The 26,611-nt window shown below is 38.5% G+C and overlaps 1 protein-coding gene and 2 pseudogenes across 8 annotated transcripts in view; 2 read left to right on the top strand and 1 right to left on the bottom strand.

Moving 5' to 3' along the window:
- RBL2 (RB transcriptional corepressor like 2) overlaps positions 1-26,611 on the top strand; it is a 62,814-nt gene that overhangs the window by 746 nt on the left and 35,457 nt on the right. For 5 of the 8 annotated variants that reach the window (XM_042970526.1, XM_042970524.1, XM_042970523.1 and 2 more), the window contains exons 2-11: positions 1,803-1,933; positions 4,556-4,756; positions 7,943-8,007; positions 11,530-11,658; positions 16,052-16,212; positions 16,302-16,366; positions 17,005-17,191; positions 21,098-21,264; positions 25,002-25,111; positions 25,813-25,916. In XM_042970526.1, the coding sequence (XP_042826460.1) occupies positions 1,803-1,933; positions 4,556-4,756; positions 7,943-8,007; positions 11,530-11,658; positions 16,052-16,212; positions 16,302-16,366; positions 17,005-17,191; positions 21,098-21,264; positions 25,002-25,111; positions 25,813-25,916 (1,320 nt within the window). Of the gene's footprint in view, positions 1-241; positions 1,107-1,802; positions 1,934-4,555; positions 4,757-7,942; positions 8,008-11,529; positions 11,659-16,051; positions 16,213-16,301; positions 16,367-17,004; positions 17,192-21,097; positions 21,265-25,001; positions 25,112-25,812; positions 25,917-26,611 lie in introns of those variants that run through there. The other 3 variants (XM_015544171.2, XM_042970527.1, XM_042970528.1) reach the window with 3 other exon arrangements.
- On the bottom strand, positions 13,405-14,674 carry LOC102953078 (annotated as a pseudogene).
- Positions 21,648-23,613, top strand: LOC102969436 (annotated as a pseudogene).

Here is a 26,611-nt window from a genome sequence, read left to right on the forward strand (position 1 = left end):
ATTAACCCGCGTTTAGCGCCGGGGCCGCTAGGCTTCTCTCTCAGTTCTTTTCCTGCTGTGCCCACTGCCTTTGTCCCGGCATTGCATCCGTGGAGTAAACGCGTTGTTAAGTTTCGGGCTGTGCTTGTGTGTCAGCTGTGTTCTTTCCCTCGGGCAAATGAAACGGGCTTTCTGCCCCCCCCCCCCCCCCCCCCGGATATAGACACACGCCCGCATTTGTCCCTAGGAAGCTGGCACTGCGACGACCTTGAGGACCTTTTGGTCACCCCAGACGTTGCCCAGGACCCCGTAGCCGCTGTGATTTCGGCTTGTTGTGTCCCTTTCTTCGGATGGGGCTTGCAGATGAGAAAAATGGCCATTCCAGCCAGTGAGGCTCAACCCTGTAGGCACCTCCCCTTTATGGACCAATGGGAAGTGACACGGAAGTCGGGATTGTTTATCAGCTGTTTGCTTGTGTGTGGCGTTGAACTGGAGGCCGTATGATTTTCTTAAGCTGTTTTACGGTTTGTGGAAAGAGAGGGCAGATAGGCTCAAACTGGGAAGGCCTAACCAAAGTATCTTTAATGATAATAGTAGGGTGTTTCTGAGTACATGTGACTCACTGAGGTTACTTTGTATTCTTGCCTTAACAGGATTGTATTTCAGTTCTTCCCCCGTAGTTGTATGTGCAGGGGCGTGGGGGACAGGCCTAGTAATCTAGTGTCCATAGAACTTGACAGACCTAGGTGACATTGGACAATTTACCTAACCACTCCAGCACTCGATTTTGTGATACGTGAACTTGAGATTCTTTGTACCTGCGTCACAGAGTTGTCTTGCAGGTTTAATAAGGGAATGTGGAGTTTCTGTTGTGGACAGTGCTTGTGCTGCAGAGTTTGCAGAGCTCTTTCCTGTACGTAGGTGATGTGGCCGCACAGGCCACGTTCCTATTTATTTTTCAGTGGTTCTGTGGTCAGTGGTTCCTGTGGTTCCTTGGTTATGGGCAGAAGTGCTTCCAAATAAGCTATAATCACGATAATCTTTTAAGTTACACAGAACAAGTACTATCACCATTCAGTTGAGGTGTCTCAACTCATGGGATTAAGTTGTATGAAGTCCAGTGTTAGGTAAGCAAGCGGCTAATAATGGTTAGTAAATTATTTTTGAAAACACGTTTGATTAGCTCAGTTTACCCAGTAAGTGAATGAATATTCATTTATCAATTTTTTTTTCCGCCTCTTTTTGGCCAGATACTGTTGTAGATGGTGGGGACAGAGCAGTGAGCAAAACTTAAAAACCCCCACCCTCGTGGAGCTTGTTGTCAGGGATGATGTGAAATGTGAAATAATGGAGGATGTCAGGCTCGTGGAAAATAAAGCTCATATGATATTTAATACAGAGTATCGGTTATAGAATTTTATCTTCTGATTTCTTGTGTTTTCTATGCTTTCATTCTCACAGCCCTCAGATAAGGAAGTTGAGGCTCTCTGTTCATTTGTCCCACATGGGGACCCTCAAAGCACATGTCCTGAGGGAGTGAGGCAGGTGGAATCTTTATTGCCTTTTATGATCTTACAAGTTACCTAGCATCATCTGCACCTCGGTTGAGACAGTTCAAAACGAGGGCATAGAACACAGATTCCTGTCTCCCAGTGTGAAAATGTCAGCGTCACAGTATGAGAACACTCGGGATGGAGCCGTCATTGAAAACACAGCTTCCCACAGACATAAAAAATTAAACTTTGTTTAATCATAAAAGTTTTTTCATATTGAAATGTATATATAGCTCATTAGGTAAAAATCAATATTCCTTTATTTTACAGGGGAATGATCTTCACTGGTTAGCATGTGCCTTATATGTGGCTTGCAGAAAATCTGTGCCGACTGTAAGCAAAGGGACTGTTGAAGGAAACTATGTATCTTTAACTAGAATCCTGCGATGTTCCGAACAGAGGTAACTATGTCAGAGTTGGAAAAGTAGAGTGTGACAGATGTAAAAGGTCAAAAATCATAGTGATAGAATTCTCTGTTTATCATTTCCAGGGCATTTTTGTACCTGTAGAGTGCTGAATTTAGAGACTAGGTCATGGCTTTCCTTTACCGCATCTAAGTTGGTAGCCATTATTTTTTACTTCTTTTGTGAAAAGTATTGAAATTTTAATGTATTAAGACTTGTATGCGAGCACCTGGGTGGCTCGCTCAGCCGAGCGTCCAACTCTTGATTTCAGCTCAGGTCATGATCTCACAGTTCATGAGTTTGAGCCCCACATCGGGCTCTGTGCTGGCCTGCTTGGCCTGTGTGGTGCCTGCTTGGGATTCTTGCTCTCTTTCCCTCTCTCTCTGCCCCTTCCCTGCTCACTCTCTCTAAAATAAATAAATAAACTTAAAAAAAAAAAAAAGACTTGTTTGTATGAAGAGTACTATTAAAGGTTAGGACTTGTTATTATGTGATATTGGAGGAATTCTAAATAAGGATATTAGAGAAACTTTAGGAAATACTCTAAATTGTAAAGGTAAATAAAATATGGTATTAAACTTAGAACTACATGCCCAGGATTTGTATCTTTATATATAAATATATGGAATGTGTAAATACTTCTCCATTTGCTGCTTGGGGGGATATGCAACACTATTACAATCAGTTTCTGAAAGGGTCAAATAATGTTTTAAAGAAGAGGCAGAAATTGCTTTTTCTATCTGTTGTGTAATTGAATTGATTATATTTATTTGTGCCTTTTGGGTGAATTTTCTCTTATGGCTTATTAAAGATTGGTGGGAAAAAGGATATTTGGCAGTTTGTAGGGGGAATACCACTGTCAAAATTTGTGTACCTAATGGTTTAAAAAATCACTTACTATTAAAATAATTAACAAGAAATGTAATATTCTATCTGTAGCCTATTTATTAACCTTGAACTCCATCCTGAGTTATATTTAGGCCTAAGGACAAGAGGCAGTGCATAAAGAGTTGAACACCTGGTCTGCAAACCTGCAGAAGTGGACTTAAATAAGGTGCAAAAGTATAATCATTACGGAAAAGCAAAGTGGAGACAGAGTAATCCAGTTAAGTGACAGACAAGGAACTTTAGAAGCAAAGGTCAAATTATGGAATTATCATAAACCATAGTAAATTGAATTCATCCAACATTTTAATGCAAGTAATCTAGTTCTAGGCTTCAGTTGTGTTTCCATTTCAAAAACTCAGTTTCTGTCTTTAAATTTTACCTCTGGGCTCAGATTATTTACTTTTTTGCCATAATAGACTAAAACGGGTTAAAAACGAAGAGTATGTTGGGAGAAGATATTTACAATGTGTATAAATAACAAAAGATCAGTGTCCAGAAGTATATAGAGAACGGCTAACAAATGGTTGCATGATTGACAATGGGTCCTAAAAAATGGGTAAAGAATATGATTTCACAAAGCTCAAAACTCACATAGCTAATAGATGTATGTAAAGAAGTTCAGTCTCACTGGTAATAAGGAAGTTCAAAGTAAAAACAAGGTAACTGTCATTCTCATCAGATTGGGGAAGTTTGAAGGCTGATAAAACCCGCTCTAGTCACTATGTAGGGAAACAGGAAGTCTGTATTGCTGGTGTGCATTGGTGAGAGTATAAATTGGCACGACCACTCAAGTGGCAAATTGGCAGTCTCTAGTAAAGTTGGAGATGCACCTTCTCTGACTCGGCAATTCTTCATCTTGGCGTAGTCCCTAAAGAAGCTCTTACATACAGGTGCAAGAATGTGTTCATTACAGCCTTTTCGTGTTATAATGTAAAATTGGAAACCTCAGTTTGCACTGGTTGGGGAATGAATGCAAAAAATCATGGTAGTTCATATGCAGGAATATTTTTAACATTAAAATTAATGAATTAGATCTGTACATATTAATGTTAATCTCAGAAACATTGAATGAAAAAGCAAGTTGCTGAATGCTACTTACAGTGTGATACTATTTATATAAAATCTTAAAACCACACATAAAGATGATACTACTTACTGTTTATGGATACATATAGATCCATATATGTGTAGATACAAATGTATAGATACATATAGATTCGTATATGTATAGATTCATATAGATGCCATATAGTAAGGGTATTAAGTAGTAAGTATATAAAAGCAAGGATGGGAAGGATTTGGACTCACTTGAGAATGGTGGTCATCTTTGGGGAAGAAGAGGGGGCCATGGGTTTGGGGAGGAGTACAAATGAGAATTTGGCTGTTTCTGTTGTACCTGAAGCAAACATGGCAAAATTTATTCAATATGTTAATGTTTGTTAAATCTGGCAGTGGGATACATAAGTCTTGGTTACATTACTCTGGCTGATTGTTTTATATTTTTATATATTTCATAATTAAAAAAGTCAGGTCATCTCAGAAAAAAAGGTAGATTAGGAAAATCAGAGACATACACCAATCTGTAAGACAGGAAGCTAGTCAGAGGCATGAGTTGTGATTTTATATCACTGTCTAAAAGTAATTTAACAAGTTTTTTTTGATTTAATTATATTTGTGTTCTCTCCCTTTGTGTTAATTTGAAAATGTCTCATTGTTTATTTTTAATATCAGCTTACTTGAATTTTTTCACAAGATGAAGAAGTGGGAAGACATGGCAAACCTACCCCCACATTTCAGAGAACGTACTGAGAGACTAGAAAGAAACTTCACTGTGTCGGCGGTAATTTTTAAGAAATATGAACCCATTTTTCAGGACATTTTTAAATATCCTCAAGAGGAGCAGCCTCGTCAACAGAGAGGAAGAAAACAGCGGTATATACATATACATATTTAAAAAATTTTTAGTGTTTTATTCGTTTTCTGAGAGAGAGAGAGCAGGGGAGGGGCAGAGAGAGAGGGAGACACAGAATCCGAAGCAGGCTCCGTGGCCCGGAGCCTGATGGGGGCTCAAACTCACGAACCAAGAGATCATGACCTGAGCTGTAGTCAGACGTTTGACTGAGCCACCCAGGCGCCCCGCGGTATGTTTTTTTTTTATATTTGTTAGTCAGGACTACACATTTTTAAAATCTGTGCTGCAGTTTTGATCCCTCGGTTTGTGTCACTTAGCTTATTTTGCTAGTCTTAAAAAAACAAATGTGATTTCATAAGTAATCTTTCTTTCCGATGGCTCTCTTTTAACAATAATTTCTTGCTTTTCATTGTATGTTAGCCATAAAGAATTTGGCTTCCTTCATATTGCAAAGTGTATGGGATTATTGTTTCTGTAAACTTTCCCTTTTTATTTAAGCAACCCAAATGCAAAAGTCAGAACTTATGTATTTTCACCAGTTAGCCACCTGGGTATCGAATTTGACTCCTTAATTTTCTGTTATTGGCTATGTTGACTATTACTATTATTTTCTGTATATTATAATATCAACTATTTCTCTTATTTGACTTCTATGTCCTACTTAGAAATCGATAATCCCCTCTGAGCTGGCTTCTATATGTATTTTGATGTTTATAACTAATCAAGAGTAGACAAACTGGATGGAGGGAGAATAAGGGGACAGAAACTATTATGAATATGTGCTTTCTGATCATGTCTTCGAAATCTGTAACCTGACTCTGGCTCAGTGTTTTCCATCTTTCCTGATAGATAAAGGCAGTCATGAGATACACATTCTCTACCTTTACCATGAACACTTTTTCATAAAGTAGAAATGGAAATTGTTCTTAAGATAGAACTAGAAAAATATTGACAAGAAAAGTGGGGGGAAAGGAGTTACTACAATTGAATGAATAATGGGTGCTTCTCTTTCAATATAAAAATTATTCCCAAATTGTGAAGGATGTTTGTAGTAAGTGAGCAGGTTTTAAAAATCAAACAAACTATGTATTTTCTTGGATAGTTGACCCCACTGTTATGGAAGCAGCTGGTCCAGTTTGCTTGTAATTTGGGGGGAGTTGACTATACACAATGAAATAAAGTTTGGATAGATGCTTTGTTGTAAGTCTGAGCGAGGCTGATGTGATCATTCACAGGAAGATATAGAATATCTTCTTTCTTTGAGTGTTGTAGGAAATGATTTTAGGTTGTGCTTGCTTTGATATTTATTAGGGTATGTATATTACCTAATTCTGGTTAAGAAAATTGTAAGATAATTTTAATTTTAAAAGCTTAAAATATACTGTATACTTTTATTAGTACTTTTGGCTAATAGTAATAATCATGTATACCATTTACTGAGCATTGTTATGGAGCAGGAACTGTCCAAGATTTAAACCTGTATAACTTGAATGAATCCCTATGACAACTATATAAGATTGATGCTGTTGTTACAGGCGGGGGAACATAACCCCTTGAGAGGTTAAGTAATTTGGTCACAGTCACACAGTAAGTGTGGAGCTATTATTGACACTGGTAGTCTGCTTGCAGAACCCATGTCCCTTACCACTTCTCTGTACTGTGCCCCACACATACCAGTCTCTGAAAGTTTGTCATTGGGTATTTATTGAGAACTTACTGTGTGAAGTATGTTGTTAGGTATTTTATATAGGACACAAATATTGAAGAAAAAAAAAAAAGCCCATAGCCTCTGTCTTTTGAGAGCTTACAGTATAGTTGTGGAGAGGAGGCATGTATGAATGCAAAAGATAACAAAAATATACAACTTCTGAGGCAAAATTAAACCACTGGGCATGAGCCAGTCAGGTACGGTTCCATGAAGTAAGGAACGATGGGTAGGATTTTGATGGGTGAATTTGGAGATGTAGATAGAGCCTTCTTTGTACAGGATGTGTACGTGAAAATAGCAAAGAGGCGATTGGCTGAGTAGGTTCAGTAGGTCAAGTTCTAGGGTTCTCAAGTCATAGATTCACTGTTGAGAGTGGCTTGAGTTCTAAGCTAAAAAGCTTGACTTTAAAATAATTAAACAAATTAATTTAAAAAAGAGGCATGTCTGGGAGGCACGTTGGTTGAGTGTCTGACTCTTGACTTCGGCTCAGGTCGTGATCTCAGGGTTGGGGAGATGGAACCCCCATCGGGCTCTGTGCTGAGTGTGGAGCCTGCTTGGGATTCTCTCTCTTTCCTTCTGCCCCTTTCCCCAACTCTCGCACTCTCTCTCTCTCTCTAAAATTCAGAAAAAAACGTTTAAAAAAAAAGTTTGACTTTTATCTTGGTAGGCATCAAAACTGGATAGTTATCATGTGCCTAGGGTAGGGAGGCCACTTCTAAAAGCAGGGCACTGACATTTAATCCTTGCCACGGACTGGTGAATTAAGTACAAAACTCTACCCAGGAGACTAATTGTTCAGCAGATGAAGAGACTGGGGCACATGGGGGGCAAGTGTGTGTAGCTAAGGACCGTGGGGGAACTAAACCCTAGTCTCCCGATCTTCCCTTCAGAGCTCCTTGTTGGGATGTGGAGACAACAGATGTCTTATCTGAATATTGGCAGAGGTTTTGGTAGAAAAGCCAAGGGCGTAAAACAGGTCTGAAACTCCCTTTAGCAGACAACTTGGCAAAGTATAATGGATAGTCTTAACGATAAAGAATAAGGAATTATAGCAAACCCAGGATTTACCTTAAGTAGTCCTTTTGTGACTTGATACAATCTGGAATATCTTTGGGGAGGGAGGGTTTACAGTTCCTTAGCTATGATGAAGGGAAAAAAATAGAGAAATACCTGATTGCATACATGGGTCCAAAAGCAGCATGAGCCTTGCTGGTGTCATCAAAACATCTATGGTCACTCATTTTCTACGTTACCTGTCTTGACCTTGAAAGCCTTTTATAGTTCTTCAGAATTTTCTTCTTTCTGAGGTGAACTCTTTCCCTGGCTTTGTCCTTGCCAGTATTTGGTTGGAGCAGAACTTCTTGTACATTTTCCACGTGAAATGAATCTGCTGTCACTCCCTTCAACTGTGGGTTTTGTTTCTCACCTGATTTATAGTCATTTGTGATGTCTTTTTCAAATTCTTCTGTTATCTCATGACTTTCTTTCTCCCCTGAAGGCGACAGCCCTGTACCGTGTCCGAAGTTTTCCATTTTTGTTGGGTGCTTTTTATATATGCAAAAGGTAAGACAGAGCAATATTTATCTAGATGTTAGCTTATGTAAATGTCCAGGTACTACTTTTGTCAATCTGTATTGTGTATCAGGAAAAGATTCTCAACTGAGAACTTTCTCAATGACTTTAATCTCAGATTCATTTTTAAGTATTGCCTTTTTGTAAGTCTTTTGAATGTCTGTAATGTCCAAATCTTATATTAAATGGAAAATCCTTTTATTTTGTTCTTCCATAACATCTTTTCCATCCAGAGCTATTCTTCTGAATTATGGACCAAAAGCACATTAGTAGTTTGTATTGGTGTCTTGAGCTGTATTTTTCGTGAGCCGTGTCTTATTTTGTTGAGGGTGACTGCTCATCCTCAGTGTAGTTCAGATGACTTTTTGCATCTTGTTCAGATAAATACATTTGCTCAAATGCCTTTGGATACAATTTATTTTCTCTCCCTTTTCATCTCCCTTAACTTACCCAAGGTCTGTATTCAGGGAAATACGTTACTATTTTTTTGTGTCCTGTCTATATTTCTGTGTAGAAATGATTCTTAGTAATCTAAAGAAGAAGAAAAAATACAATTACATTAATTACATAAACTATGTAGAATGCCTTTGCTATTAAGAAAGCCCAATAAAATGCAAAGTTATCATCAAAGAGTCATAGAGCTGGGAGGAATTTCATAAATGTAAGAGATTTTCATTATTAGATCAAGTAGCCCAAATTATTTACTTTTAAGATTAGGTAACTGAGGCCCCAGAATTAGCTGCTAGAAACAGAGCTAGGATTTGAACCCAGATCTGGCTCTTGGTTTCATGCCAGATGTGAAGGCCCTTTAGCAAGTTTGTATCACTCCATTGGTCTCTGGGTTTGGTGTGTCGGATTATAGCTGGTTCTTTCTAGCTATTTAGGTGAGAACTCATTCTTCCTCCCTGAGCTGTGTGGTTGATTGAAAAGAAAAGTCTTTCTTCTGCCAAAAATAAACTGTTAGTTATTTTGCTGCCCATCACACTGGTGTGTTTCTTTAGTGGAGATAAAGGTAATATGATAAATGGCACAAAATGGAGGTGTAGGAGCATATAAACGGCTCTCACAGTAGCCAGTAACCCCTGCTGCTGCTTTTAGCTTGCTGTGGCTGGTATTATTTATGACACTAATCTTGTCATTGGATTGTGGGCAAGTGTATCTGACTTCTGGGATTTTATCTGTTCTTATGCTTTTTATGGTGTGTATGTATCTGGGAATGAATGTGTTTGATACTATAGAAATTATTTAAAAATTTTATTGTCCTTATTTACATTTTGGTCTCTCTTGATCAACTGGGTGTCATATTTTTGTCTCTGCAGTTAACTCGGTGTTGGAGTTGTGTTATTAATTCAGTCTGTAATTATTTAATCTGAAGAGTCTTTGTTTCCTGACAGTCCAACACCGTGATCTTTTATGATTCAGTAAGATCTTTTCTGATAGAGTTGTTTAATTAGTTTTATTCAGTTCTTGATTTAGTTATTTGGGGGAGAGTTGTATTGTACTCTTTTATAGCCACCTTTCTCATGACTTTCTCTGCAGCATACGGGCATCCCAGATTATGTTGTTCCTGATAGATAAGCCATTTTTTTTGCCTGTTATCTTTGTTGACTTCCTATGGCAAGTACACCCTCGTGACAAGTTTGGGCTTGTCATCCTGAAGGGCTTTGTGGCCCCAAGACCAATTTGGTGCCACTTCCTGTTTTACAATCTCCAGTCTCTTCATTCCTGATAAATCAGCCAATTTCGGAGTTTCAACAAGTTATCTTTGTTGTTGGAAAGATAACCTACCTCGCAAAGTGAGATTTCTTTCTGAAGTCAGGATTTGAAACTCGAAGTCTGTCACGTTGGGACAGTCCTGGAGTTTAAATTAGATTCTGACCCGTGGGGCATTTTTTGTTAGAAGTTACTGTGCTGCTCTTTTTTTCCTTTATGGCAAGTACACACCAGTGACAAGTTGAGGCTTGTCAGTGTGATGGGCTTTGTAGCTTGAAGCCGTAGGTGCCACTTCCTGTTTTACATTTGAGAAACCGTCTGCTTTAATATTAAACATCTTTATAGTGGAGCCAGGCAGGTTAGTTTGGTTCTATCAGTGCAGAACTTAACCACCTATTCTCATTCGCCTTTCTGGCAACAGAAAAGCATTTTCTCTCTTTAACTCATTTAAATTGATTTGTTGAATCATCTGTACGAAAAGAGAATTATCCTGCTATGCAGAGGTAAGTGGTAACTTTCTTTGGAGGAAAGGAGGAAAAGGGGGGAAAAGAGTCTGAAACAAAGCAGTATGAGAGAGAGAGAGAGAGAGAGAGAGAGAGAAGAGAGTGCGCGTGTGCGCGTGTGTGTGTTTGCATGCATTTGGGTAGGCATTAAGTGCGAACATGTTTAGAAATAATTCCTCAGATGTATGTTAGCTGTTTAAATTGAATTCATGTGATATAAAATCACTAGGAAGACTTTACATGCTGTGTTTCATGAGAAAAGAGATATGCTCAAAGTTATTTAAAAAATCTAGAAATATTTCTTAATTTCCAAGAATAAAACTGTTCAACTGCCTATAAAAACTGATTTCAGTGTTAGACTTAAACTAGCATTGCAGAAATGACATGTTTCTCTAGGTTTGAGCCTGGGTTTCTTTTTTCTTTGTTTACTAAGCATCAACATTATTCCCAGGATATTATTGGCTCTAGACTTAAATATCTTTCATTGTGGTCCTGTTGTTAATTTGTAGGAGTTTATATTATTATTAGAAAATATTTCAAATGTTACCATTAGCAGCCTGATTATATGTTCTGGTCTTTTTAAACTATATACATGAAAAAATCATTGTTCAGCTATTCCTAAGTATATCTACTAATCTTTTTTTTTTTTTTTTTTTAAATAAATTTCCCTTTTAGAACTGCTTTTTGTACATCCTAAAGATGTTGGACCATTGTGTTTTCATTTTCATTTGTCTCCATGTATTGTGATTTTTTAATTTTTTTGGTTTTTAATTAATTAAATTTTAACTAATAGTTTAATTAGTTAAATTTTAATTTCAATATAGTTACCATGCTGTTAATATTAGTTTTGGGTATTTAATATCTACTAATTTTCTTTTTTTTTATTTAATTTATTTTTTAATTCATCTACTAATTTTCTTAACAGAAAAATATTTTCACATGAAAGAATTTGCTGCAGTTTGAGATAATTTATGAAGTTGTTTAGAATTTTCAAAGAAAAAAAACAGTGATAAAATTTTAGTCAGCTACTGGGGAGTTAATGCTTATTTAATGAATATTGATTGAGTGAATGAATGCCATTTTTTGTAAAGTTTTGGTTTTAATTACACTCTCAGAAATTTATTAGACTTTAAGAGTAATATTTCAAAATGTAAATTTGCCAGAACACTTTATGTAGCTTTTGAGTCAGGTTTGGTACAGTGTTTGTGTAATGTCATTTTAATTAAAAAGAGAAATTATGTCTAAAATATCGTAACATGGATGCAGATTTACTTGATAACTGTTTGTATTCCTGTAGGTAATTTCCCCATGATTAGTGATGATTTGGTCAATTCTTACCATCTTCTTCTGTGTGCTTTGGACTTGGTTTATGGAAATGCACTTCAATGTTCCAACCGTAAAGAACTTGTAAACCCTAATTTTAAAGGTAAGTTTGTAAATCAAAGATTATTGGACAACTCACATTTCTACCTTATGTTTATTTTTGGGAGCTGTACACATGCCACAGTTTTCCTAGCATCAGAGAGCGTTAAGTGCTTTGAAAAGCTCCATCATCATAATCCAGAATACTTGCAATTACTTAAACCCAGGAGTTGAGCTCTCTGTAAAAATATTTATGGAAAGTGCAATCGCAAATATTACAAAGTGTGAAGTCTTACATGACAACTGTAGAAGTTTCTGAAACAACAAGAAGGAACTTAAAAACCTATAGTAGCAAAGTCGCATTAAACTGATGTTGTTTTCTGCATCGCCGAGCTTTGTGCCTGACACACAGTAGGAGCTCAAAATGGATTTATTGAAATAATCTTCATTCAGGTTTTTTCCTACAGAAGAGGAGTAGTTATGGTTGTAAATAAGTAAAATGAATTTTTAGCTCTTAAACTAAAAGATGGATAGAAATGATTTTGGCAATGCATTTAAGCAGGCTTTAAGGCCATGTTATTTCTATGAATGATACACAGTAAGAGGCCAAATTATAACTCACAGACAATATTATAAACATTAAACAGTATTTATAGAGGTAGTATATAAACTGTTGACATTTGAATAATACCATGGTAGGATTCTGAGTGATTTTCAGTTTTGGGGTGGTTATCGTTAAAATTTTAGCTTGTCTGACTCTGAAGTTTTTTTTTTAATGTTTATTTATTTTGAGAGAGAGCGTAAGCACACGTTTACACGTAAGCGGGGCGGGGGTGGGGAAGTGCAGAGAGAGAGGTAGAGAGAGAATCCCAAGCAGGCTCCTCACTGTCAGCACAGAACCTGACACTGGGTTTGATCCCACAAACCGTGAGATTGTGACTTGAGCCAAGATCAAGAGTCAGCAGCTCAACTGACTGAGCCGCCCAGGTGCCCCTCAAGGTAGATTTTTAAAGTTACTGAAGTTACTTAGTTGTTCCTGCTTCAGTACATTTAATGTTCTTCGTATTCTCTCCTTTCCTTCCTAACTCCCTTTATATTTCTATGTAGTAGCTGCTTTTCATTTTTCTCCTCTTATTTATTTATCCATTTTGTTTGATTTTAGTTTATTTATTTACTTTTGAGGGAGAGACAGAAAGACAGAGAGATAAAGAGAAAATCCCCAAGCGGGCTCCGTGCTGTCAGTGCAGAGCCTAGCATAGGACTCGAACCCACGAACTGTGAGGTCATGACCTGAAGCTGAAATCAAGAGTAGGATGCTTAACCAACTGAGCCACCCAGGCCCCCCTTATTTATTTATTCTTATACTGAGTCTTGGGTAAGAATAAACCATAAATCAATATGTTACCTACATCCAGTATGATGAAATGAAAATATATAAACAGTATATACTTTGAATAGTAATTTTTTTCAAAGTTGTATTTTTTATTTGAATGTCAGACTTATTTGCAAAGTTTTATTTTTTTATGTTCTTTAGATCTTATTGCAATATACTAAAATTGTTATCTCAGCTTTTTTTCCTTTATTTCCAGATAAATAATTAACTGAAATCTTTTGAGTAGTGATGTACTTTATCTGTATTTGCTGTATATTTATTTTTATTTAAGTATAATTAACATACAGTGTCATATTAGTTTCAAGTGTGCAACATAGTGAGTCGACAACTCTGTACATTACTCAGCGCTCACCACAGTAAGTGTAGTCACCATCTGTCACCATGCAGTGTTCTGACAATATTATTAACTATATTCCTTATGTTGTACTTTTCATCTCCATGCCTTATGTATTTTATTTTATTTTAATTTATTTATGTTAGCTACTTGGTCCATAAGTTTATTATTGTCTTTGAAAAATCTTCATAAAAATTGTGGTTTGATTTAGCTCTCAGTGGCCCACTCCTGAGCTCTAAAGAAGCTTGCCTTCTTCTGAGCTGCCCAGTCTTTCTTCTGGGCAAGAGACATTTTGGGATAGTTCCACCTCTTTTTAACTTCTTTCTTAGGCTTCTTCTTCTAGACTGGATTCTCTCCTAGAGCAGTGTGAGCTTTACACATCTCCTCCACCATGTCTGGAGTTATTTTGTTCTTTTTTTTTTTTTTTTTTTTTTTTAATTTTTAAAAATTTTTATTTACTTTTGAGAGAGAAGGAGAGAGACAGAGGTGCAAACAGGGTAGGGGCAGAGAGAAAGGGAGACACAGAATCCGAAGCGGGCTCCAGGCTCCAAGCTGTCAGAGCAGAGCCTGACGTGGGGCTTGAACTCATGGGCCGCGAGATCATGACCTGAGCCAAAGTTGGACACTTAACCAGCTGAGCCACCCAGGTGCCCCCTGGAGATACTTTGTTCTCTATGTATTAAGAGAATTGTTTCTTGTAAGCGTCTTCATCTTCTTCCATTAGGTAACGCATACAGTCTGCAACTTTTTGACCCATGATGTACTGCCCGTGTCCTTCTGCACTCAATTACTCGCTTTCCAAATCATAACCAGGGAATCATTTGGTACCATTAGGGACAGAGAAGACACCATCTACAGCTCTCTTGAGGGCCCCCAAAACTTTATTTTGAGGAGTGGTTGCATCCAAATAGTAGGTGAAGGTACCAGGTTGACCCTCAGTGCTTTCCACAGTATTCATCTCCTGTCACCTCCACTTGGCCTTCTTAGATCTTGTCCAGGCCTGCTACAGTACACTGCAGCCTAATTTGTCACGCCAGCCATCACACCTCTCTTTGGGAGTTCATAAGCACGTGCTGCACAAACCGTCGCATTTCCTTCTGTACGGGCATTAGCGGTCTGACAGATGATCTCTCTGGTCTCTCTGTGGACTATCATCCTGTATTTAGATGTGTTCTACTTATTTTTATCCTGAATTACCAAGCGTTCCCAAGCATAGTAATTAATTTTGCCCTCTTGTCTTCTTCTAAATTTCACTTGGTATCTCTTGATGCAAGCCTTATTCTTGACAACCTTAACAAACCCCATCCTGTAGAACAGAGACTGGCGTCCATGGCTCACCACAGACAAGCAGGCCCAGAAATAATACTCCATTGGCGGGGTGGGGGGGGTGGGGGGGGTGGAGTGGCAACTTACTATTTTATAACTGGAAGTTTGTACCTCTTAATCCCTTTTATCCATATTGCCCATTCCCCCATCCACCTCTCCCCTGGCAACCACCAGTTTGTTTTCCATACTTAAGAGTCTGGTTTTTTTTAGTTTGCTTTTTAAATTTCACATGTAAGTGAAATCATATGGTATCTATCAACTGTTTGACTTACTTCACCTGACATAATACCATCTAAGTCCATCCATGTTGTTGTAAATGGCAAGATTTCATTTTTTTTTTTTATGGCTTAATAATATACCTGTGTGTGTGTGTGTGTGTGTGTGTGTGTGTGTGTGTGTGAGAGAGAGAGAGAGAGAGAGAGAGAGAGAGAGAGAGAGAAAGGGAATATGAGAAAATGAGAGAGAGATCTATTCATATATTGATGGACACTTGGGTTGCTTCCATATCTTGGCTGTTGTAAATAATGCTGCAGTAAACATGGTGGTGTGTAGGTGTTTCCAAATCAGTGTTTTCATTTTCTTTGGGTAAATACCCAGTGGAATTATGGGATCATACGGTATTTCTGTTGTAAATTTTTGGAGGAAATTCCACACTTTTCCAAAGTGGTTGCACCAATTTACCATCCCACCAATAGTGTATGAGGATTCCCTTTTCTCCACATCCTCCCTAATGCTTGTTATTTCTTGTCTTTTTGATTGATAATGGCCATTCTGACTGGTATGAGGTCATATCTCATGGTTTTGATTTGCATTTCCCTGGTGATTGGTGATGTTGAGCTTCTTTTCATGTGTCTGTTGGACGTCTAGATGTCTTCTTTGGGAAAATGTCTATTAAGGTCCTCTGCTCATTTTTTTATTGAACTGCTTGGATTTTTTTGGTGTTGTGTTGTATAAATTCTTTATATATTTTGAATATTCGCCCCTTATTGGATAAATCATTTGCATATATCTTCTCCCATTCATTAGGTTGCCTTTTTGTTTTGTTGATGGTTTCCTTTGCTGTGCAAAATCTTTTTATTTTGGTATAATCCCAGTAGTTGATTTTGTTTTTGTCTCCCTTGCCTGAGGAGACATAGCCATAAATATGTTGCTATTGAATGATAGCAACATTCAATATTGAATGATATTGAAGAGGATGATATTGAAGAGATTACTTCCTATGTTTTCTTTTGTCTTTGCTATCTTTGAGGTATATTTAGAGTCAAATTATGCCCCTCTACACTCTTTCCTATGTACTTATACACTAACTCATAGGCTGATTAGATTATTTGTATTTTGGTTTATTACAGTTTGATTTATTGAATGCTACCTGATCTCTCTGTTCTGTGATTCTGTTCATTATAGGCCTGTCAGAGGATTTTCATGCTAAGGATTCTAAACCTTCCTCGGACCCACCTTGTGTCATTGAGAAACTCTGTTCCTTACATGATGGCCTCGTTTTGGAAGCAAAGGGAATAAAGGAACATTTCTGGAAACCCTATATTAGGAAACTTTATGAAAAAAAGGTTTGTAAGTAGTAAAGTAATGTGAAAATATTTTCTGTGGAAAGATTTATTTTAATATGATGACTTAAGGATCTTTTCTTTCATCATAGCTCCTTAAGGGAAAAGAAGAAAATCTTACAGGGTTTTTAGAACCTGGGAACTTTGCAGAGAGTTTGTGAGTATTTGTATTATCAGCCACTTTAATATTTTGTAAACTATGTACTTAGGAAACCTCAGAGTTTAGTGTCTTTATTGTTTGTACCCTGGAAACTTAGAATATGTTTTGTGGGAGAACATCAGAAAGCAATCAAAAGTTGTGTCAACTGTTACTCTAAGCACACAGGTTAAAATTTATTGGAAATTGTATGGGCTGTTTTTTAAAGTTTTAATAGTTAAGCTTTTGGATCATAATTTTTGAGATAAAAGAAGTTCTTTGGGAACTGTATGGGTTCAAATGATGATGTAGAAGTAGCGAGATCTTCAAAGGTGCCTAGAGCAACTGGGAAAGATAATTAAGCATCTCACCAGAAACTGCACCTCCCAGGTAGATCGGTACAGGGTTCCTCCCCTCCAATCCCCGCCAAAATACTGTCAGCAAGATACACTCGCTGTATGACAGGTGAGCCTAGTGTAGCAAGCTTGCATTTTATACAGCTCAGATGTAAGTAACCGTGATGTGAAATTTAACTTTCACAAAATTATTAGAACTTGGAGTAAATAAAAAAATGACCTAATTAGGTGGCGTAAAACACTAACTGAAACGGCAGTCCTGTGAGTGTACATTTTGCCTGTCTTTTTTTTTTTTTCCCATAGTAAAGCCATCAATAAGGCCTATGAGGAGTATGTTTTATCTGTTGGGAATTTAGATGAAAGGATATTTCTTGGAGAGGATGCTGAAGAGGAAATTGGGACTCTGTCACGGTGTCTGAACACTGGCTCGGGAGCAGAGGCTGCTGACAGGGTGCAGATGAAAGCCATCCTCCAGCAGCATTTCGACAAGGTGAGCTGACCAGTGCCAGGAAAGCAGACATGCCGGAGTCTCTGTGTTATTGTGGTAATTGTGTGTGTGTGTGCGTGTGTGTGTGTGTGTGTGTGTGTGTGTGTGTGTTATACTTCTTCCAGTATGAAAAGGGAAATTCTTGTCCTACTTAATTGAAAAAGTGGTCTCTGTGTTTACTGACTTAATTTTTGTTAACATCAACTTTCCAAGTTTTCGGTTGGATCTGAGAGAAAGAGCCTTTGATATAAATTTAAATGAATGTATCATGCTGATATAACTGTTGGTTTAAAAAAAAAAAAATGGGCCAGTAATGTACAGTCTTTACATATTGAATGTAGTAAGCATCTTAGAAAATGTCAATTGATCTGAATGGTACCTTCATCTAGACACTAGAGAAACTGATCATCTATAGTCTTTAGGAAAATTCCGTTAAATTGACATTCAGGATCATTGAATTTCAGGTGTTACTTCATGCATACAGTTAGGATGGTGGAGGCTAAGAGTTTCTCTTCTATTGTGTGATGTTCACAGAAAATACACAGCTTCTGACAAGTGCTTTCAAAGGCAGTGTGTATATTTCCAAGGGGTAACTCACCTGTAAGACCAGATTTAAGCCTGGTTTGCTTATTCATTCAGTAAATATTCTAAAGGTATTCCACACGCCAGATTGTGTCCTGCATACTGGTGATACAGCAGTGAACACAATAGCCATGAATACCTTGTTTTATATTTCAGTGTGGGGAGATGGACAATAGATAACCAAACAAGTGAATATATTGGACGTCGGATGATAGTGTATAAAGAGAAGTCAAATAGGGTAGTAGTTCAGAGCGTGGGGAGAAAGGGAGAACGGGTGAGCCTTGGGCTGCTATGGATAGGGCGGTGAGGAAAGACATCTCCGAGGGGGTAACATCAACAGAGACGTGAAGTGAGGAAGCAAATCATGTGACTAGCCGAGGAATGTGTTTGAAGCCCAGAGAATAGCATGTGCCAAGGCTTGTGGTAGGAGCTCGACTGGCTTTTTGGAGGAATGATGAGAGAGCACTGTGGTAGGAATTGAGTGAGAGAGTGGTTGAAAAGTGAGGTGGGGGTGGGGGCAGGGTAGACCTTGTAGGGCTTTGGAAGCTCTGGTAAGAATGTTTGCTTTTGCTCTGATAGGAAAGCCGTTAGGAAGGTGTTATGGAAAACAGTGACTGAATTAGTCTGATCTGCATTTTTCAAGGTCTTGTAGGGGGTGTTTGGCAGGGGCCAGGGTAGAAGTAGGGAATTAAGAGGCTGTCACACTGGTTCTGGTGATAGCTCATGGTGGTTTGGATCAGAGCAATGGTGGTATTGGGGCTGTGTTTTGGAGACAGGACCCACAGGATTTCCTGATGGCTTGGATCCAGGGTGTGAGAGAAAGATAATGGCGATGACTCCAGTTGCATAAATGGTATAAAAGCTGAAGTCCTTCCAAAGGCCTCTGAGGTCTTTAGTGATGTAGCCCGCTGCCTCTCTGAATTCATCTCCTACCACTCTCCTCCTCACCCATTGTGCTCGTCACATTAACCTCTGTTCTCCTTCTTCAGATATGCCGAGCATACCCCAACTCAAAGCCTTTGCTCTTGCTGTTTTCTCTGCCTAGAACATGTTTCTTCAGGATATTCATGTGGTTTATTTCCTCACTACATTCAGGTCTCTGATAGACTGACCACTGCATAGAATAATAACCACTGACATCCTCCCCAACCTTCAGCACTTCCTTCCCCTTTTACTCTGTGATTAGTGTTCCTCTTAGTATTTGTCACTGTCTTAAGGTAAGTGGGTGGGTAGAAAGAATTGTTTGTCTGACAGTAAGTAGATAGATAAATACAAAGATGGGAAAAAAGAATCGTTTGTTATGGGTCTCCTGCATTAAAACATAAACTTCATGAGGGCTGTGACCAGTGCTGTGTTCAGTGCCTGGCACATAGTAGGCATTCCATGAACATTTATTATTGACATTTATTCAGGGAAAAAACTCAGAGATGGCGTTATGATGGTATGTTATTTGAGATATCTTTTTAGGCATCCTCGTAGACAAGTGGAGTCGGCAGTTTGGATGTACAAGATTGGTGTTCATAGCAGAAGTTAGGGCTGTGTGTGTGTGTCTACTCTGGAGACATCAGGATATAGATGGCTTTTAAAGCCATGAAGAGTGACTATGTGAGTTGATAGAGAATGGAAGAGGTCTAAGGACAGAGCTCTGGGGCACTCCAAAGTTTAGAAGTGTTTACTTGGAGAAGGAAAGTTCTAAAGTTTCAAAAATAGCAATATTTATACCTGAGTCAAAGAAAGACTCCTCTTGATCAGAATGCCCAGGAAGCTTTAAGCCAAGAGCTAAACAGTGCTGCCGAGAAGCTGTATGCTGACCTTGAGAACTGTGGGCAGAAAGCTGTTTGTGGCAGTCATACCTCGTTCCCTGTGTGGAAGCATTGATGTCTGTGGGCAGTGGGAGATGCTGCTGTTGCTTTTGCTGTGCACGTGCAAGGTGTTTTTCCCTCCCAGCAAAGCACTGGTTTATATACAGGGAAGAAGCTGGCTGTAGGAAAAGACGTGTAGAGCAGGGAATAGCCTTCTGAATGTAGTTAATCCACCCAGATTGTCTTATTGACCTAAAAAAGTTGTAGAATTAATTTCTTTGAAACCAAGTGGAGGTCTTGGCTCTCTCCTGTTTAAGTCACAGAAAACATGTAGATTTATATCTGTATGTGTAGAGTTATATCTGTATGGCAAATTCCTCTGCGTATCTGTATCTCCTTAAACTTGAGTAGTCTGTTTTGCCAGGTGAAAATTTTACTAGGTGTTTTTATAGCTATCTCTAGAATTAATATACTTAGCTACGTGGGGAAACACAGTTTATCTTGAATGTTAAAAAACACTCCTGGGGCACCTGGATGGCTTAGTTGGTTAAAGTGTCTGGCTCTTGGTTTCAGCTCTGGTCATGATCTCACGGTTCCTGAGTTTGAGCCCCGCATTGGGCTCTGTGCTGACAGTGCAGAGCTTGCTTGAGATTCTCTGTCTCCCTCTCTCTCTGCCCCTCCCCTGCTTGTGTGTGCGCTCTCTCTCTCTCTCTCTCTCTCAAAATAAATAAATAAACATTAAAAAAAATAATAAAAGACACTCTTAAGCTCTCTTAACCTTTCAGAGTTTATTCGAAGAAATAGAAAAGATGTTTTATTAGCATATGTAGTCATGCTTAAATTCTCAGATATTAAGTCCTATCTTTTTCATATTTATATTCGGGAATGTTGACTTAAATTTATTTCCCTGAAGATCTGTAGACTTGAGTAGGGGGGAACTGATAGATTCTAATAACTATAGGTAAAGGAGGGGCAAGAAGACTGAAGGCCATTCTGTGTCAGGCTGTTTTCTCATCTAGGAATGTTTGTTTTGTTCCATGTCTCTGAAGCAGATCTGATGATTTAGATGGGCTTTTGTTAAATCATGGAATTCATTTGGGCCGGGGTTAGTTCACAGCTTTCCTTTGTCAATCTTTGAGTAGTTACAAAAAAGTGGTGGGTGGCAGCTGTGAAATGCTGTTTCTCAGCGATGCTCTTTACTGTATATTCCTTGTTGGTGCCTTCAGGTTTAGGCCTAAAGTAGGGATGACAGGGAAGTGCGGGAAGTATGCCTTGTCTTAGGGTTTAATTTTTAAGAGACAGACTTTCTAGTTGGCTAAAATACAAATTGTCCTTTCACACGTCTTCACATGGAGGGTGGTGGCTCCTAGTGGTGTTATGTTCAGATTCCAAGAATGGAGATATTTGAATCATTAAAATTTATTGATGAAGTCTGATTGGTTTGAATTCTCATTTGTGAAGTAACTGAAAGTCATTCTAATCTAAAATAGTCTTCTCCCCCCCCCCCCCCCCCGCCCCCATTTAGTCTAAAGCACTTAGGATCTCCACACCACTGACTGGTGTGAGGTACGTCAAGGATAACAGCCCTTGTGTGACCCCAGTTTCTACAGCAACACACAGCTTGAGTCGTCTTCACACCATGCTCACAGGCCTCAAGAATGCGCCAAGTGAGAAATTGGAACAGATTCTAAGGTGGGTTTGAGCCCTTCTTGCCTTCTAAGATTTGATTGTTGACCATTTTCTATTTTAATTTTTTTTTTTTTTTTTTACTTTTTAGTGGCTTAATTCACCCATTATTAATTTTATACCAGTTGCATGCTCAGACGTGTTATTAGTCTGTAGAGGACATAGGTCACCGTCTATGTTGGTGATCATTTTTCCTCAGTGTGTTCCTCAGTATCTCAGTGTGTTCCAGCTGTTATCACAGACTACCATAGACTGGTGGCTTATAAACAACAGTAATTAATTTTTTACAGTTCTAGAGGCTGGAAGTCCAAGATCAAGGTTCCAAGATTCAGTGTCTGGTGAGAACTGCTTCCTGGTTCATAGACAGCTGTCTTTTTACTGTCCTCACAATGAGCGAGGAGGCAAGGAAGCTTTCTAGGGCCTCTTTTATAAGAGCACTAATCCCATTCATGAGGGCTCCACTTTCATGACCTGATCAGCTCCCACATGCCCCACAGCCAAACACCATCACATTGGGCATTAGGTTTCAACATAGGAATTTGGAGGCGGAGCACAAATATTCAGTTCGTAGCACTCAGATTTCTTCTGTGTAGTAGAGGAGACAGTAATTAACAACACTAGACACTGTAGAATAAGGCACCAAACTGTTACCAAATGTTCTATCTTAAGATTTCAGGAAGCAGGGCAGGGGGCGGGGATCAATAAAAATAGCAGTTGTCGAAGGACTTCATGAAGAAGATCGGACCTGAGCAAATTTCTGAGGGGTAGGTCAGATTTTAAAAGATAAAACAGTTACATTCATAATCAGTGTCAAACCACCATAACTTTTGTAAGTTGTGTAAAATACCCTTAGTGTGAAAAGGAAGTTAACTGCTTTTAGTCCTTTGATCTGCCGGAGACTGGTAGAAATATCAGTGAGCCCTAGTGAAAAGCCTGATAGACTGGATTTTATTACCTGTGCACAGTTTTTTGCAAGTTTATTTGAAAATATTACCTCCAAGGCCCCTCTGTCCTAAAAAGTATCGGATTTGATGACATAGATCCTATAGGAGCCTATTTTATTTCTGGTGGTATAGTATAAGGAGGCCCAGTATACACTAGTAATTTCCTACTCACAGCTAGACTTATTAAATACCAAGGTTGACTAATTTCCCTTCACATTTTCATGAAGTCTGCTTTATTCATAACTTGACTGTGATTAATACCCAACAGGCTGAGTCTGTATGGCCTCTTCCGCAGATGGACCTTGTTGGCCTAGAATACAGAAGCATTTTATAAATACATTTTAGAAGACTGACTTTATAGCGTCCAGATCTCTTTCCAGGTGTAGGAGCTTCTTTAATCTTAGACACCATTAGTGGGGTTGAATATTTCCAGTAAACGCTAAGTAAAACCAAAGACTCCTATTTTCTGTAAAAAGGTACCTGTGAGTGTGTTCATAAATAAAATTCTGTTTGTGTATGATAGTCAGTAGCTACCTCTAGCAGGATTATAACTGATTTTTATTTTCTTTACAATTTTCTAAACTTGCTACAATTTTATATTTGTGATCAAAATAAAATCACAGTTGCTTCTACATAGCACCCACACCTGGAATTGGGCCGGGCCACAGCCTCTGGCCTGTGGACCCCGTGCAAAGTGAACGAACTTCAGGCCTTCATGAAAATGTGTAAGCAGGACCTGAGTGTTCTGCACACCAAGGAAATGCACTTCCTGAGAATGGGTGGTGAGCGTGGCGAGTTAAATACCACCTGCTACAGTGAAGAAAAAACAGCTAGTAAGAAGGTGGAGGAAAACATAAGACAGATGAACCATCAAGCAAGGAAAGTCATCTAGAAATTGACAGTGAAGTTGTGATTGAACCAGATAACAATGCCCCTCAAGAAATGGGAGATGAAAATATAGAGATGAGTGGGGAAATGATGGATCCAGCAAATGATGAAATAGTGGCTGTCATTGGATGCCCTAAATGATGATGAGTTGCAAAAGGCCATTGATTTGTACCCAGATGCCATCAAGCTGAATCCTCGCTTGGCCATTCTGTGTGCCAGGAAAGCCAGTGTCTTCATTAAATTACAGATGCCAAACACTGCCATCCAAGACTGTGATAGAGCTATGGAAATAAATCCTGACTCAGCTCAGCATTACAAGTGGCATGGGAAAGCCCAGGCTTCTGGGCCATTGAGAAGAAGCAGCACGTGACCTTGCCCTTGCTTGTAAACTGGACTATGATGAAGATGCTAGTGCGATGCTGAGAGAAGATCGGTGAGGGCCCAGAAAATTGCCAAACATCAGAGAAGGTGGGGCGCCTGGGTGGCTCAGTCGGTTGAGCGTCCGACTTGGCTCAGGTCATGATCTCGCAGTCTGTGGGTTCAAGCCCCGCGTCGGGCTCTGTGCTGACAGCTCGGAGCCTGGAGCCTGTTTCGGATTCTGTGTCTCCCTGTCTCTCTGACCCTCCCCCGTTCATGCTCTGTCTCTCTCTGTCTCAAAAATAAATAAACATTAAAAAAAAAAACCAAAAAAAACCAGAAGGTATGAGTGAAAAAGTGGAGAGTGAAAACACGAAGAGCGAGAGATCAAAGGAAGAATAGAAAGTAGGGTTGAGAAGGCTTGGGAAGAATATGAGAGAACCTGGAGAGAGGAAGAAGCTAGATGACAGAAGCTCAAATTGGCTCTTTTCTAGGTGCTTTCCTGGGGGCAAGCCTGGAATGGCAGGAATGCCTGGGCTCAGTGAAGTTCATAGTGATCCAAAGGTTCTTACAGCCATGCAGGATCCAGAAGCTCCGGTGGCCTTCCAGGATATGGCCGAGAATCCAGCAAATGTGTCAGATATCAGAGCAACCCAAAGGTTATGAATCTCCTCGGTAAATTGTCAAATTTGGAGGTCAAGCATAATGCCTTTCTGACAAGTAAAACCCTTGCAGAAGGAAAAGCAACTTAAATCACCTCATGGGCGTCACAGTAGTACAGACCTGTGTACTGACCTCGTGGAGCTGGGGTGCTATGAAGATGGTCTCTACCCCTCTGCCCCACATGCAACCAAAACATTTTATAGTGGTTTGCCACTGGCTATTCATTCAGGTGGGGTTTTCCTAGTAGCAATTACTAGGAATCCCTACTAGGAATTTTACGCCTTAAACATATTTAAAAATGAGTTTTAAAAGGATGTATTAATTCCTAAAAAAAAAAAAAAGAAACATAGTTGTTAACAACTGCTGATAATTTGTTTACTGCTTCTGCATTGAATATATATTGCCTTTCAAGTTGAAAAAAAGTCAATGAAATACACCTCGCTTTGGAGGAAAAAATGAAAAGTGCCAGTAATGGTTTCTATGAGTCTGTAGTATAGTTTATACACCCCTTCATTCTGTTTTCTTCCAGGAGTTCCTAATGGGACTTGTATTGCCCTCTGAGGAAACAATTGAAGGCAGTTTTGTTTGTTATCAGTGATTGTAGATGTGTAGGGTAGATGGGGGCCAGTCAAGAATGCTAAATTTAACTGCATGCAGCTCCACACAAGATACATTTTTTTCATGCAAAACGGGAGTACCAGCACCTGCGATAAGGAAGTATGGCGTCTCCTAGAATACTTTGGGAGGTGTAGTTTCTGTTCAAAGTATTTTATATTTATAGGTTAGTAAAACTACAGAATTATACACAGTTTATTTGTGACTCAGCAAGACCTTTAAGTTGGATACTTTTTTTTTTTTTTAATTTAAAAAAATTTTTTTTAAAAATTTTAGGACATGTTCCAGGGATCCAACACAGGCTATTGCCAACAGATTGAAAGAAATGTATGAAATATATTCTCAGCATTCCCAGCCAGATGAGGATTTCAGTAATTCAACTAAAGGTACAGCTTAATATTGTCTGTATTGTTCATTTTTGAAGTTTAACTACAGGGTCCTTTCTTGGTAACTAAATCAGAAAGATGAAGAAAGGATTTATGACTTTAGATTGAGGTCTGAGATATGGATATCCAATTTTTTTTTGTCAACCAAGTAGTTTCTGGGCCTTTCTCCATAAGAGAAATTTTAGACTGGTTGGACTTCTGGTACTTTGTTTGCAAAATCTTTAGTTTCACTTGTAGACTAGATACTATTAAATATAGAAGTATAGTGATTCTTTAAAATATTAAGAATAAGTTCAGAAGATATAGCTGTTTCATGCTCAGACCTGTTCTAGAAGTTGTTTGATGTTATGAATTAGAACCAAGTATGAGTAGAATAGCAAACCAATTGTATACCTCCTAGCATACAGCTGTTCAATTCAAACTTACAAAAAAAACCCAAAAAACTCTTAATGGAATGCTATTACAGTTTTCTCAGTGCAAATTTCATTTCATAATTTTAGAAAATTTTGAGTGTTAGTATGGTTACCATGAAGAAAATTAAGAAATCTTAGGAATGATGGGAACAGCAGGTGTAAGAAGTGCATGTATAGGAAGTAATTGGTTGGTTTTTATATTTTATTTCGTGGGCAGGGGATGGGATAAACTCTCACTTTCTACAATAATTTCTTTGCATGTGACTGTTTCTTTTATTATTTATGCAGAAATTGCCAGCAAACATTTTCGTTTTGCAGAAATGCTCTACTATAAAGTATTAGAATCAGTTATTGAACAGGAACAGAAAAGACTGGGAGACATGGATTTATCTGTGAGTAAATGACCAGTGTATTGATCAGCACAATAAAATTTAATTCCCTTTTGGCCCTACCCATACAGAACCCAAACTAAACAAAACAAAGACAAAACCATGGCTCTGAGGGAGTGATTGGCACCTAAGGAAACTTGTGTTCTGAGTCTCCTTACCCCACTTAGTGTTTCTGAGTGCAGTAGGCCATGTGCTATAACTCATGGTTTCTATGGGCCGTAAGACTCTGTAGTCAAGGATTAAAACATTCAGGAGCTTCTGGGTGACTCAGTCAGTTAAGCTTCCGACTATTGATTTTGACTCAGCTCATGATCCCACAGTTCGTGGGTTTGAACCCTGTGTTAACCTCTGGGCTGACAGTGGGGAGCCTGCTTGGGATTCTCTTTCTCTCCCTCTCTCTCTCTCTGCCCCTATTCCCCAATAAATAAATAAACATTTTTAAAAAAGGATTGAAACATTCAGACTTAACCTGAATTGAGTTTTTAGAATACATGAACTTATTAACCTGTATACTCTCCTGACAAGCCTTGTGTAGCAAGAATAAGTTGAGTGTTGACTCGATAGGACTTTAGCATCAACATTCAACCAGTGCTCTTTGATGAAGGTGATTACTTTTTGTAGATTTTACTAGCCAAATATAAATTGATTTTGAAATAAGTGGTATTTACTTAAATGCCATCAATAAAAATTTTTAAAAA

This window comes from Panthera tigris, chromosome E2 (genome assembly GCF_018350195.1).
Source record: "Panthera tigris isolate Pti1 chromosome E2, P.tigris_Pti1_mat1.1, whole genome shotgun sequence".
Taxonomy (NCBI): Eukaryota; Metazoa; Chordata; class Mammalia; order Carnivora; family Felidae; genus Panthera; species Panthera tigris.